The sequence below is a fragment of the Moschus berezovskii genome, chromosome 10, assembly GCF_049115385.1.
Source record: "Moschus berezovskii isolate FMDL1 chromosome 10, NW_MosBer_1.0, whole genome shotgun sequence".
NCBI classification, from domain to species: Eukaryota; Metazoa; Chordata; class Mammalia; order Artiodactyla; family Moschidae; genus Moschus; species Moschus berezovskii.
In genome coordinates this window covers 37,424,714-37,438,388 of record NC_142469.1, presented here as the reverse complement: position 1 = coordinate 37,438,388, position 13,675 = coordinate 37,424,714, and the positions used below count along the sequence as shown (strand labels likewise).

The 13,675-nt window shown below is 36.7% G+C and overlaps 1 protein-coding gene across 4 annotated transcripts in view; it reads right to left on the bottom strand.

Moving 5' to 3' along the window:
- Positions 1-13,675, bottom strand: part of CEP85L (centrosomal protein 85L) — a 209,058-nt gene that overhangs the window by 109,492 nt on the left and 85,891 nt on the right. For all 4 annotated transcript variants that reach the window (XM_088840583.1, XM_088840584.1, XM_055433469.2 and 1 more), the window contains one exon: positions 10,678-10,839. Coding sequence is in view for 3 of the 4 variants with exons in the window: in XM_088840584.1 (XP_088696710.1) it covers positions 10,678-10,839 (162 nt within the window). In the remaining variant the exon portion in view is untranslated. The remainder of the gene's footprint in view (positions 1-10,677; positions 10,840-13,675) is intronic.

Genomic DNA, 13,675 nt, shown 5'->3' with positions numbered 1-13,675 from the left:
AAGCCAGCTTTTTCATTCTCCTCTTTCACCTTCATCAAGAATCTCTTTAGTTCCTCTTCACTTTCTGCCATTTACGTCGTATCATCTGCCTATCTAAGGTTATTGATATTTCTCCAGGCAATCTTGACTCCAGCCTGTGCTTCATCCAGCCTGACATTTTGCATGATGTACTCTGCATGTAAGTTAAATAAGCAGGGTGACCATACACAGCCTTGACATACTCCTTTTCCAATTCTGAACCAATCCATTGTTCCATGTCCAGTTCTAACTGTTGCTTCTTGATTTGCACACAGGTTTCTCAGGAGGCAGGTAATGTGGTGTGGTCCCGCCTTTTTAAGAAAGTTGTTGTTGTTCAGTCACCCAGTTGTGTCCAACTCTTTGAGACCCCATGGCCTGCAGCATGCCAGGCCTCCCTGTCCCTCACCGTCTCCCAGAGTTTGCCCAAGTTCATGTTCATTGCATCGGTGATGCCATCCAGCCATCTCATCCTCTGATGCCCTCTTCTCCTTCTGCCCTCAATCTTTTCTAGGGCAGTTGAGTCATCTGTTCACATCAGATGACCAGAATACTATAGTTGCAGCTTCAGTATCAGACTTTCCAGTGAATATTCAGGGCTGATCTCCCTTACGATTGACTGGTTTGAACTCCCTGCTGTCCAGCATCACAGTTCAAAGACATCAATTCTTTGGCCTTCTTTACAGTCCAGCTCTCACAACCATACCTGACCCCTGGGAAGACCATTGCCTTGATATACGGACCTTTGTCTACAGAGTAATGTCTCTTCTTTTCAACACACTGTCTAGGTTTGTCATCGCTTTCCTGCCAAAAAGCAATTGCCTTCTGATTTCATGGCTGCAGTCACTGTCCACAGTGATTTTAGAGCCCAAGAAAAGGAAATCTGTCACTACTTCCACCTTTTCCCCTTCTATTTGCCATGCAGTTAATGAGGCTGATGCCATGATCTTAGTTTTTTTTAATATTAAGTCTTAAGTCAGCTCTTCCACTTTCCCCTTCACCCTCATCAAGAGGTTCTTTAGTTCCTCTTTGCTTTCTGCCATTGGAGTGGTATTATCCGCATATCTGAAGTTGATGATGTTTCTCCTGCCTATCTTGATTCCAGCTTGTAACTCACCCAGCCTGGCATTTCTCATGATATGCTCAGTGTACAGGTTAAACAAAAGGGGTGACAGCAGACAGCCCTGTTGTACTCCTTTCTCAAACTTGAGCCAATCAGATGTTCCACAGAGGATTCTAACCGATGCTTCTTGACCTGCATACAGGTTTCTCAGGAGATAAGTAAGATGATCTGGTATTCTCATCTCTCTAAGGGCTTTCCTTATCATCATCCACATAGTCAAAGGCTTTAGTGCAGTTGATGAAACAGAGAATGCTTTTCTGTAACTCCCGTGCTTTCTCTATACAGGAATATTCCACAGTTTGTTGTGATCCACACAGTCAAAGGTTATAGCATAGTCAATGAAGCAAAAACAGATTTTTTTTTTTAATTCCCTTGCTTTTTCTATGATCCAGTATATATTAGCAATTTTTCTCTGGTTCCTCTGCCATTTCTAAATCCAGCGTGTACATCTCGAAGTTCTTGGTTCACATACTGCTGAAGCCTCACTTGAAGGATTTTGAGCATAATCTTGCTAGCATGTAAAATGAGTGATGTTGTACAGTAATTTGAACATTCTTTGGCATTGCCTTTCTTCGGGATTGGAATGAAAACATCTTTTCCAGTCCTGTGGCCACTGCTGAGTTTTCCAAATTTGCTGGCATAATGAGTGCACCACTTTAACAAAGTACTCATGTTGATATTTACAAATTACTGAATAGGTAAATAAGAAAGGACAAATATATCTTAAAGAATAATTTCAGATATTAAACTCAGAAACTTACTCTTCTAGGAGGTGAAATTTAATCCTTCCCTTCTAACTTGCATCCAAAGAACAGAATACAGAAAGGAGAAAAACCTTTACTATATGGTGGGGAAACATAGCAAGTCTGATACTACCGGTTCTTGAGCATTTCTAAGGATTTTTAACAGTATAAATCAACGGTTTATTCCTTTGTTGCTGTTTTAGAATGTAGAATTTGGTTTGGTTTTTTAATTTTTTCTCTGACTTTTAGTGGGTTTTCAGAAAGAAACAAAAGTAGAGGACTGTGCTTAGTTTATTATCTTAAGTTGCAAATTTACTTCAGTGTCTTTCCAGGTTGGTATATATGTAGCTACCTAATTACTTTAAGTGAATACACAGTGAAATATTTAACCACTTCCCTATTGATAAGACACTTAGAGTTGTTTCTTTCTCCTAAACAGTGTTACAGTGAATATTCTTATATATGTTATCTTTATTTACCTGTGTGTATGCTGAATCAAGGATATATACACTTTACATATATTATTTACAGGTAAGTAATTTAACCTCTGTCTCGCTTTCCCATCAGAGAACTGCTGTGAGGATTAAATGAGTTAACATGTAAGTGCCTAGAACATAGTTAACAGCCACATAGCTGTTCGTTATCATTGCCAAATTGCCCTCTATAAAGGCTGACTACAAATATTATTTTTAGAGTACTGTTTTTCCCATCTTTGCTCAGACACTGGATATTATGGTCTTTTTTTTTTTTTTGAAAAGTGGCAATTTCACTGGTGAAAGTGGTATCTAACTGTACAATCTTTCACTTCACAATGACTGAGTTTGATCCTCTTTTTGATGTTTATTGGCCATTTCTAATTTTTACATGAATTGTGTATTTCTATCTTTTATCTGTGAAATTTTTAAATTATGAAATATTTAAAATTTTATAGATAAACACCCATTTGGGTGCATTAAACAAGAAGAATACTATTTTCCTGTTAATTTGATTACAAATATTTATTCCTAGTATGTTTCCTCTTATATTTAGTAGCTTTCAGCAGTGTTCAAAATGTTTGAATTTCTATTCTAATCTGTGTTGTATGGCTTGTTTAAGAATATTTCTAATGTAAAAATATAAAATAAATTTACTCCATTTTAAATTTAATTTTCTTACAGTTTGAGGTCAGGCTCTAATAACACTTTTTTCAGGCTTAATCCTCCCTTACTACTTTGAAATGGTGTTTTTATATCATGTACTAAATTTCCAAATATGCGTGTGTTTTTAAAAAGTACTTAGGTTGATATATGTGCTAGAGAAATCTCAATATCTAATAGAGATTATAAGCTTGTTTTCTTCTCTGATTTGTTGCTTGATTCTGTTGTAAACTGGTAGGAGGACTTTCATTCATTCTGTGTGTTATTTTCAAAGCATCACGAAGAAAGCCCCCATGTAAGCCTGCCTAACCTTGAATTCCTGGGTCTAACCCAGTTCTCGGCTTATCTCAATGGCTGGATTTCCGTGGAGAACAGAGCAATTCTAGGAGCCTCGGGTAATATGGATTAGCTTATATGACTCATATCACAATGAAAAAAGAAAACAAACTCTTTTTTTAGAACTCCATTACAGAGGTGTTTTTTTTTTTAAAGCCAATTACAAAGTATATATGGGATGATCCAGTTTTATTCTAAAGTTTGTGTATATGTGGATAAACACAGAACAAAAGACCTAGAAGAACATGCAATACCCTAATAACACTTATGACCTCTGACAACAAAGCAAGGATCAGAAGACAGAAGATAAAGGGAAATTTTACTTTTTCTCTATTTAATTCTAAATGAATTCAAAATTTTCAAAGCCCATAAATTTAATACTTGAAATACAAATTTGCTTTCAAAATTATGTACATATAAAATAAATTTACTCCATTTTAAATGTGCTTTTTTAAAATGTGCGTTTTTTACCTCTCTAAAAATCATGGTGGGTGGAATAGAAAAAATACACATACTAGCTGACATTAAGGAAAAGTTTTACAATCTTTTTAAAATTATTTTTCTCTTTATTTTTTCTCATTTATATCTATATGACAAATTCTCTTGTTTAAGATCATTGCCTAAGTTCACAAAGTTACATTCTCCCCCTCATAAAACCCACTGAAATAATAGAAAAGTAATAAAGTAGAAACTCATGGCAATGAATAATACAGGACCATCAGCAATAAGAGATTACAACAAAATTTCAGAAGACAGAAAATGAAGTGTGGTAACTATTGAAAAAATAAGTCTCGGGAATGCAGCACAGGGAGTCCATCTCTCTGGGGAAACATCAAAGAGGCACTAACCTCAGAAATATAAAGTACAAAGCAGGCTAAAACAAGAATCTGTAACTGAAAGTCTCTCTCTATATATACACACACACACACATACACACATATGCATTGTTTCATTGAACAAAATTGAGCACCCAGTACATACTAGTCCCTATACCAGTCCCTATTCTATGATACGAACAATAAATAACAAACCCAAATAACAAACAATAAACAACAAATAACAAACCCAAAGTAAAGCAGGGTTGTACGTACAAAGCTGTGACAGTAGCAACAGAAGTATCACCGTTTTAGGGACCCTTTCCAGGAAGGAAAAATTTGAAGTGACGTGAAAAAAAGTAAGAGTGCAGGGAAGGAGAATAATCATTTTTTATTAAAGTACTGATGGTAATACAAAGAAACTGTGCTAAGCAATTTAAAAGTCATATTATTAAATTTTCATAAGCCTTTAAAAAAATACTATCTCCAATTTGAAGATGAAAAATCTCAGGCTCAGAGAAATGAGAAATTATTCAAGGTTGCACAGATAATTAACTGATAACAGGTCTAACCAAAGCTATAGCTCTTAATCACCATACTGATGAGAATAAACCATTTCATCTTTTGAAAACTAGTTTACTAACATTGTATGATATCACTTATATGCAGTGATCTAAAAAGAAATGATACCAATGAACTTACACATAACACAGAAACAGATTCACAGACTTAGAGAATGAACTTGGTTACCAAGGGGGAAGGGTCAGGGGAAGAAATAGGGAGTTTGGGATTGATATGTACACATCGCTATATTTAGAATGGATAACCAACAGGGACTTATTGCATAACACAGGAAACCCTGCTCAGTATTATGTAACAACCTAAAAAGAAAGGAATTTGAAAAAGAATAGATAACATGTTATATATAAAGCTGTGGTTTTTCCCGTGGTCATGTATGGATGTGAAAGTTGGACTATAAAGAAAGCCGAGCGCTGAAGAATTGATGCTTTTGAACTTTGGTGTTGGAGAAGACTCTTGAGAGTCCCTTGGACTGCAAGGAGATCCAACCAGCCCATTCTAAAGGAGATCAATCCTGGGTGTTCATTGGAAGGACTGATGCTAAAGCTGAAACTCCAATACTTTGGCCACCTGACGCGAAGAGCTGACTCATTTGAAAAGACCCTGATGCTGGGAAAGACTGAAGGCAGGAGGAGAAGGAGACGACAGAGGATAAGATGGTTGGATGGCATCAACGACTCAATGGACATGAGTTTGGGTAAACTCCAGGAGTTGGTGATGGACAGGGAGGCCTGGCGTGCTGCAGTCCATGGGGTCGCAAAGAGTTGGACACGGCGGAGCAAGTGAACTGAACTGAAAACACTTTGCTGTATAACTGAAACTATCACAACATCCTTAATCAACGACGGAGGTCAGAAAGAAGTGACAATACATTTCAAGTAATAAAAGAAAAGAGCTGTCAAACTAGGCAGTATTCTATACCTACTGAAACCGTCCTTCAGGAATCAAGGTGAAACCAAGACAGTCTCAGTTGGGGAAAAACTAAGATAATCTGTTGCCAGCAAATGTATCCTAAAGAAATGACTAAAGGAAATCCTCTAAACCAAATGTAAACAATAAAATGGAACCTTGGAACAACACAAAGGAAGAACACAGGAAGCAAAAATATGAGTAAATACAGCAGGGTCTCTATCTCCTCCTGAGTATCCTAGATTATGTTTAATAGATGATGTAAAAATTGTAACACTGTCTGATGTGGTTATTTTTATATGGAAAGGAAAGAGCTGAAACGATTTTATTATAAATGGGGTACGTACGGATATAAAGGCAGAAAATGCTTCTGTACTCCAAATGTTAAAATGGCAAGCTATGTATATTATATATCCACATTATATATAATATAACATTTAATACCTAGAGCAACTGCTAGAAGAGCTATACAAAGAGATAACCTTTTAGAAATACTATAGTTAAATCCAGGTAGAATTCTACAATTGTTCAAGTAACCCAGAGAAAGCCAAGAAAGTGAAAACAAAAACAAAGAGAACAAACAGAAAATCTGAGTATTAATACATCAATAATTACATTATAGGTAAACAGTCTAAATATACCAACTAAACGACAGACTGGCAAAGTGGATTAAAAACCATGACCCAACTGTACGTTGTTAATAGTGATTTAACTTTGAATATAATGTTTAGACAGATTAGAAGTAAAAGAATAGAAAATATACGCCATTTAAACATTAATCAAAAGGAAGTAGAAGAGGTTATATTAAACTAGATAAAGTAGTTCAGTTCAGTCGCTCAGTCGTGTACGACTCTTTGCAACCCCATGGACAACAGCACGCCAGGCCTCCCTGTCCATCACCAACTCCCGGAGTCCACCCAAACCCATGTCCATTGAATTGGTGATGCCATCCAACCATCTCATTCTCTGTTGTCCCCTTCTCCTCCTGCCCTCAATCTTTCCCAGCATCAGGGTCTTTTCCAATGAGTCAGCTCTTTGCACGAGGTGGCCAAAGTATAGGAGTTTCAGCTTCAACATGAGTCCTTCCAATGAACACCCAGGACTGATCTCCTTTAGGATGGACTGGTTGGATGTCCTTGCAGTCCAAGTAGACTTCAGCACAAAAAAATTACCAGAGACAGAGAAAGACATCATACAATAATAAAAGAGACAACCCACCAAGAATATATAGCAATCCTAATTGCATACGCACTGAACAACAGAGCTGCAAGATATCAAACAAAAGGTTATAAAACTAAAAAATTAAATGTACAAATCCACAATTACAGTTGAGACTTTTAATACTTCTTTTTTCAACAACTGAACAACTCAACAGAAAATTATCAAGGATATAGAAAAAAATCAACACCATCATCCAACAGGATCTACTTCTTCAAAAAGACAAACTATTGCAACGCACCCAACATGAAAGATAATTTGAGTAGTTCTATGACTATTAGCACTATTGGTACTGGAGAAGACTCTTGAGAGTCCCTTGGACTGCAAGGAGATCCAACCAGTCAATCCTAAAGGAAATCAACACTGAATATTCATTGGAAGGACAGATGCTGAAACTCCAATACTTTGGCCACCTGATGCAAAGAGCTGACTCACTGGAAAAGACCCTGATTCTGGGAAAGGGTGAGGGCAGGAAGAGAAGGGGGCGACAGAGGACGAGACGGTTGGGTGGCATCACTGACACACGGACGTGAGTCTGAGCAAGCTCCGGGAGGTGGTGAAGGACAGGGAGGCCTGGCGTGCTGCGGTCCACGGGGTCACAGAGGTGCACGCGACTGAGCGAAGAACGACGACTATTACGGAAACTTAATTCATGATTTTAAGCCATTAATATAAAAAAAAGAAATGTCTAGGCCCAGATGGTGTCACTGAAGAATTCTAATAAACATTTAAAGAAGAATTAAAACCACTCTATACCATCTCTTCCAGAAAACAGAAAGAAACACTTCCCAATTCATTTTAGAAAGCTAGTATTATTCTGATATCAAAAGGAAAAACACTCCTACTCACAGATGACATACAGAGAAAATTCCAAGAAAGAAACCCCCCAAAACCCTCTAAGAATGAAAGAGTGAGTTCAGCAATCTTGTAATATACAACTAACACATTGGTACCAAACTTGGACTATAAAATGCCATTTACAAACACTCTCCCAAGAATGAAACACTTAGCTATAAATCTAACAAAACATGTACTGGACATGTATGTTGAAAACTATACAACACTGGTGAAGGAAATAAGATCTAAATAAATGGGAAAACATAATATTTTAATGGATTAGCAGACTCAACAGAGTAAAGATGGAACTCTCCCCAAACTGATATATGGACAACACAATTCCTATTAAAATCCCAGCAAGACTTTTTGTATAGTCAAAATTATTTAAAACTTACACAGAAAAACAAAACAACCAGACAGCTAAAACAATTTTGAAAAAAAATTAAGTGGATATTATTCTGGTTTTCAAGATTTATGAGGCAAAGAAAAGAAACCTCAATCTAAATCTCACACTGTGCAGTTGAGGGTCAGCATGTCTGGGTTTTCCACACACTGCACATTCCAAGAAACGTTTGGCCCTTGTCTGGCTCCTAAGATGTAACCTCTAAATTCTTGAAACATCCTGCATAATAAGAGTGTCTTTGTTTACCTGGGGACCTTGGGTAACTCCAAGCATATAGTCTATGCTAATAACGTGATTTATGGTAGCAGTCTTGAATCATGTAAGGTCAGCTCGACTTCTCAAAGGCTGGAAACTAAGGTCATGCATACAGGCATTTAACCATATCAATATAACCCACCCACAGTAAAAACCCTGAACACCAAGGATTGGATGGCCTTGCCTCTGTACGTGCCCTCGCACAACACTGCTGAGAGAATTAATCACTGTCCACACAGCTCCACTGGGAGAGGACAACTGGGAGTCTGGACCTAGTATTTTCTGGACCCTGCCCTTTGCTTCTCTGTTGCTAATTTAAATCAGTATCCTTTTGCTGTAAATAACTATAACCACTAGTATAATATCTCTTCTGAGTTCCAGCAAATAACTGAGCCTAAGAGTGGTCTCAGGAACACCCAAACATATATACATTATAAAAATATTAACTCAAAATGGACCACAGACTTACAGGATATAAAATGATTACATTTTTAGGAAAAAAATAAAAAGAGAAAAAAGTAAAATATTCAAGATCTGGGACGAGGCAAAGAGTTCTTAACCTTGATCCCAAATGCACGATCCATAAAGGCAAAAACTGATACACTGGATTTACAAGCTTAAAAACTGTTGCTCTGCAAAAGACACGGTTAGAGGATGAAAGACAAGCCAGACTGGAAGAAAATGTTTACAAATCAAATAGCCAACAAAGGATTAGTGTCTGAAATACACAAAGAATGCTCAAAACTCAACAATAAAAACGGAGAAAATCCAACTAGAATACAGGCAAAAGACAAGAACACTTCAACAAACAGAACGGATAGACGGCAAATAAACGATGAAAAAATGTTCAACATTATTAATCTTAAAAAAAAATGAAAATGAAAACCAAAATGAGATATCACTACATTCCTATCAGAAAACCTAAAATTTAAAAACCAAAGAAAAAACAAATAAATAAAAATCACCAAGGGCTAGCAAGGCTGAAGAGAAAGTTTGATTACTCATACTGATCTATTTACACTGCTGATGAAAACATAGTAGTCACTCTGGAAAACAGTGTGACAGTTTCTTTAAAAACTAAACATGAAACTCCCATATGACCAGCAACTGCACTCTTGGACACTGACCACAGAGAAGTGAAGAGGTATGTTCACACCAAAACACACATGAATGTTTATAGCAGCTTTATTTCTAAAAATTCAAAACTGCAAACAACCCAGATGTCTTTCAGTGGTTTAATGGTTAGGGAAAATGTGGTCTATCTAGTACCACCTTTGCTATAAAAAGAAAGGAACTATTAATGCACACAACAACCTGGGTGAATCTTCAGAGAAAAAAGCCAATTCCAAAGAGTTACATACTGTATGGTACAATTTACAGGGTATGCTTGACATGACAAACAAAATTAACTCTTGGAAACCACTAATCTCTTCTCCATTTCTGTAATTTTGTTTGTCATTTCAAGCATACCCTGTAAATTGTACCACACAGTATGTAACTCTTTGGAATTGGCTTTTTTCTCTGAAGATTCACCCAGGTTGTTGTGTGCATTAATAGTTCCTTTCTTTTTATAGCAATGGTGGTATTAGATAGACCGATTAGTGGTTTCCAAGAGTTAAGAAGCAGAGAAGGCAATGGCAACCCACTCCAGTACTCTTGCCTGGAAAATCCCATGGACGGAGGAGCCTGGTGGGCTGCAGACCATGGGGTCGCTAAGAGTTGGACACGACTGAGCGACTTCACTTTCACTTTCATGCATTGGAGAAGGAAATGGCAACCCACTCCTGTGTTCTTGCCTGGAAAATCCCAGGGACGGGGGAGCCTGTTGGGCTAACGTCTATGGGGTCGCACAGAGTCAGACACGACTGAAGCAACTTAGCAGCAAGAGTTAAGAAGATGGGGGAGGGAAAGTGGGTATGAACAGAATAAAGTATACTGCGGTAACAGAAAAATTCTCTATTTTGACTGTATCAATGTTGTGATACTGAAGGGCAGTTTTGCAAGAAACGAAGGGGTGGGGGAGCAATGAGATAAAGGGTGCATTAGAATCTCTGTACTATGTCTTTAAATCACATGTGAATTTACAATTATTTCAAAATAAAAAGTTTAGTTTAAAAATGAAGGAAGGAAAAATTAATTTGATCAGAAGAACAATTTCATTTGATATACAACAACACTGAATATTACTAAATATTCAAACATTATTTTATAATGTTTTAGTTTGGAACAACAAGACATGTCCCTTGCATTTTCTCAATCACAACCATTCTAAAAAGCTTCATGTCTAACCAGTAAGAATTTAGCTCACCTTCCACGCTGTCAGAACAGGAAGTTCCAATGCCAGTATCACCACTGTCAGAAGCTATACTGTGTCTCCTGATATGGCTGTTTCGCTGGTTAGATGGAACAGTTGTGGCCTGCCACAATGATTCATTACCAGGTAACCATGCTGAAGAAGAATAATCTGGGCCTACAAAGGAAAATATGCAAAAAGTCAATAAATTTATAATATCTATGAGTAGGTAGAAAACATCTTTTGGCCTTGTTAAAAAAAATACAAATAAGATAAAAAGCCTGTTTTCTGCCAAAAATAACTTACATAGATCAGTAACATCTATGAGTCACCAAATAAACTTACTTATCAGACAGATGCAAATTCAATGCTGACTTAGCAGCTTTCTTTGGCTGAAGATATCTGATTTCTGCTTACAGATAATGAACTTTTAAACACAGGACTACTGTCTGATGTAAAATGTCAACTCTATCATCAATCTGTCTGGAAATGTTAGCACTCTGCTCTGTAATATTTGATAGGTAGGCATCTGTGATCCCATACACAGACATTAGCTGAGAACTGGGACTCAGGAAAAATCTAATCAAAGCATATTGCATGACAATATAAGTAGAATGCGCTTGTGGAAAGTCAAAGTGAAAGTCGCTCAGTCGTGTCCGACTCTTTGTGAACCCATGGACTGTACAGTCTGTGGAATTCTCCAGGCAAGAATACTGGAGTGGGTAGCCGTTCCCTTCTCCCAGGGATCTTCCCAAACCAGGGATCAAACCCAGGTCTCCTGCATCGCAGGCAGAGTCTTTACCAGCTGAGGCATCAGGGAAGCCCAAGAATACTGGAGTGGTTAGCCGATCCCTTCTCCACAGGATCTTCCCAACACAGGAATCAAACCAGGGTCTCCTGCACTGCAGGCAGAGTCTTTACCAGCTGAGCTACCAGGGAAGCTGGAAAGTCAAAACAATCTATCTTCTACTACTATAAACTAATCACTTAAAATTTAAAATTATTTTGCATTATTTTAATTGATTCTATTTCTTTAGTTATCTTTCGATAAAAGTTTAAGACCAGAGCATTTCCTGGCTCTTAATTTTCTCTTTTGAGTTACAATAAATCTTCATTGTTCAGTTAATGTATCACTTTTCAATGTTCTCTTAAACTTCATTTTCACTTATGTTGCCCATTTTTACTTAACTGACATTTGCCTTTACCTGATTTATCCATCATTTTACCTTCCTGTTCATTCCTTCTTTTACTGTCTACAATGTCTCAAAATATACCATGGACCAGGGTCAATCTGTGAACTATTTACTACTAGCCTGTTAACAATTAGGAACAGAAATAAAGGGTAAGCACTGAAAAATGTTTATAGTAACTTGAAAGCAATTTTAAATCTTGAATTTTATACAAAAGCTATAGTAGTACATATCTTTATTAATGGTTAACATAGTGACTCTAAATTGAAGACTGTAGACTTATTTGTGGGTGTTAACAAGTTCTCTATAAGAATTTTGAGACTTCATTTCAATTATACCCTTGAAAAGTAATAAGCAAATTACAGATGACCTGAATAGCTACCTTAAAGCAGACTTATTATCACATAATTATAATGCTCCCACTGGGTTTTATGTTTGCAATTGCAGTTGCTTCCAAGTAAGGAGAAATGACAAGGCACTTATCATCAAGATGTGAAATAAGACACCTTTACAGAATTACCATGTCACATGCTATTGAAATTGGCAGGCAAGAAGAACTTTCTAGCAGTTTAATAAACACAAGAATCACAAAATGACAAACATATCCACACAAATAATCACCATTATTTTACCACATTTAAAATAGACATTCTCTATATTAATACCAAAACATATAAAGAGATTAATAATAAAACCAGACCTGAATCTATTTTCTACCATATTAACCCCAACATTAAAGCTTTAATAAAATATTGTATCAAATTATTTTATTTTCTATTTATAGGCAATTTATAAATTCAGTTTGAGTTAACTCAAGTTTAAAAAATGGTAGCCAAAAAAACACTTCCACCAGCTTTGAGGTCCAGAACAACAAGTGAAAACTTTGTAGATTCTACATCAGTTTCAAAACTGGGTTTATCTTAATTCATCTGATTAGGGACTCACATATTAAAGCACCAAGTAAAGGCATTCTGTCACCAGAGATACTCTACTGTGATCTATTATCTGCACCAAATATCCTTCCTTTAAACAGTTCCTCAGGTATTAATAATATTTCATTTACATGAACTCCAAGTCCTATCTAAACCATTATCAAAAAGGAAAAACATCCCACTATTTTTTCTCCCAAGTGCAAATCTATTAGTTGGAGAAATATTTTTTTAGGAACACTCAGGAAAGAAAATGGGCTTCCCAGGTGGCACCAGTGGTAAAGAACCCTCCTGCCAATGCAGGAAACAAGGGATGCAGGTTCGATCCCTGGGTGGGGAAGACCCCCTGGAGTAGAACACGGCAACCTATTCCAGTATTCTTGCCTGGAGAATTCCATCCATGGACAGAGGAGCCTACAGTCCATAGGGTCGCAAAGAGTCAGACACGACTGAAGTGACTTAGCAAGCAGAGAAGAGGATAAATAGGCTGGAAGTACATGGAAATGGCAAATAAAGATATGAAAAGATGTCCAACCTTACTAATAATAGAATGAAAAAGACAACAATGCTTTTATTTTTAAACTTTTAAATCATCTATAACATTAAATACCATTGGCAAATCTTTGAAATACCACTGTCAAAGTGCAGGGAACGTCCACATACTTTTATAGGTACATAAATTGATAGAGCGTTTCAAAATTAGGGCATCTGAAAACAGGTATCTCAATTTCAACATGTACCTAAATTTCAACATAAGACCTCCTACTAGGAATTTTTATAAAGAAATAACAGAGAAGTATAAAAAGGACAGTACTTCTTCAAATAAAAAATAAACGCCTAGAAACAAAATACAGTCTGTAAGTTAATTGATACTATTTAAGTGCTAAAAATAAT